We start from the raw sequence: 538 nt of genomic DNA, 5'->3' as shown, positions 1-538 counted from the left end.
ATCTGTGTATGTATGTATCATCTGTGTGCATAGCTGAAATTCATGAGTCTTTTGTGGAGATAAGGAGCAGCATGCTTGATTGACGTTCAGAAAATACCTGTGACACTGTTTGTTCCCTCATTATTTTCTTTATTTTCCCTTACTGGAGCGTGAAGGCCCTAACGTTTGTCGTATTTCCCCTAACCTCTGTTCAAGGTCAAGGGCCGCACTGCCTAAGAAGTGGCCTGCCTCTGGAGCTGCAGCCACGCCCTGGGTAACTCTTCCTGCGGGTTCCTGTGACAGAATCTGACCTATAAATGCCATGACACCTGAATCATAAATTCCACCGCCTCACAATAACCAGCCACCGCCACGAGCGCCTCTTAGCCGGGAGTAGGATCTGATTCCCTCGCGTTCTCTTACAGGCGCCGTTGAAGGGCTGGATCCCCGTGTCTATGCTGCACCAGATCGCCTTCAGCGGCGCGACGCCCGAGCACCAGACGCCCGTGGTGCACGCCCAGCCTCGCGCCCAGCCCTCCTCGCGCCCGCAGACCCAGGG

The 538-nt window shown here is 54.6% G+C and overlaps 2 protein-coding genes across 2 annotated transcripts in view; both read left to right on the top strand.

Annotated features, from left to right (window-relative positions):
- Positions 1–538, top strand: part of LOC119592272 (mucin-19-like) — a 37,107-nt gene that overhangs the window by 33,518 nt on the left and 3,051 nt on the right. Inside the window, exons 4-5 of the mRNA XM_037941102.1 lie at positions 196–253; positions 405–511. Coding sequence (XP_037797030.1) covers positions 196–253; positions 405–511 — 165 coding nt within the window. The remainder of the gene's footprint in view (positions 1–195; positions 254–404; positions 512–538) is intronic.
- LOC119592473 overlaps positions 1–538 on the top strand; it is a gene marked incomplete in the record, with an annotated part of 52,011 nt that overhangs the window by 51,219 nt on the left and 254 nt on the right. The window contains 2 exon segments of the mRNA XM_037941301.1: positions 196–253; positions 405–538. Coding sequence (XP_037797229.1) covers positions 196–253; positions 405–538 — 192 coding nt within the window.

Source organism: Penaeus monodon, chromosome 30 (genome assembly GCF_015228065.2).
Source record: "Penaeus monodon isolate SGIC_2016 chromosome 30, NSTDA_Pmon_1, whole genome shotgun sequence".
Taxonomy (NCBI): Eukaryota; Metazoa; Arthropoda; class Malacostraca; order Decapoda; family Penaeidae; genus Penaeus; species Penaeus monodon.
This window is presented reverse-complemented; position numbering and strand designations above follow the sequence as displayed.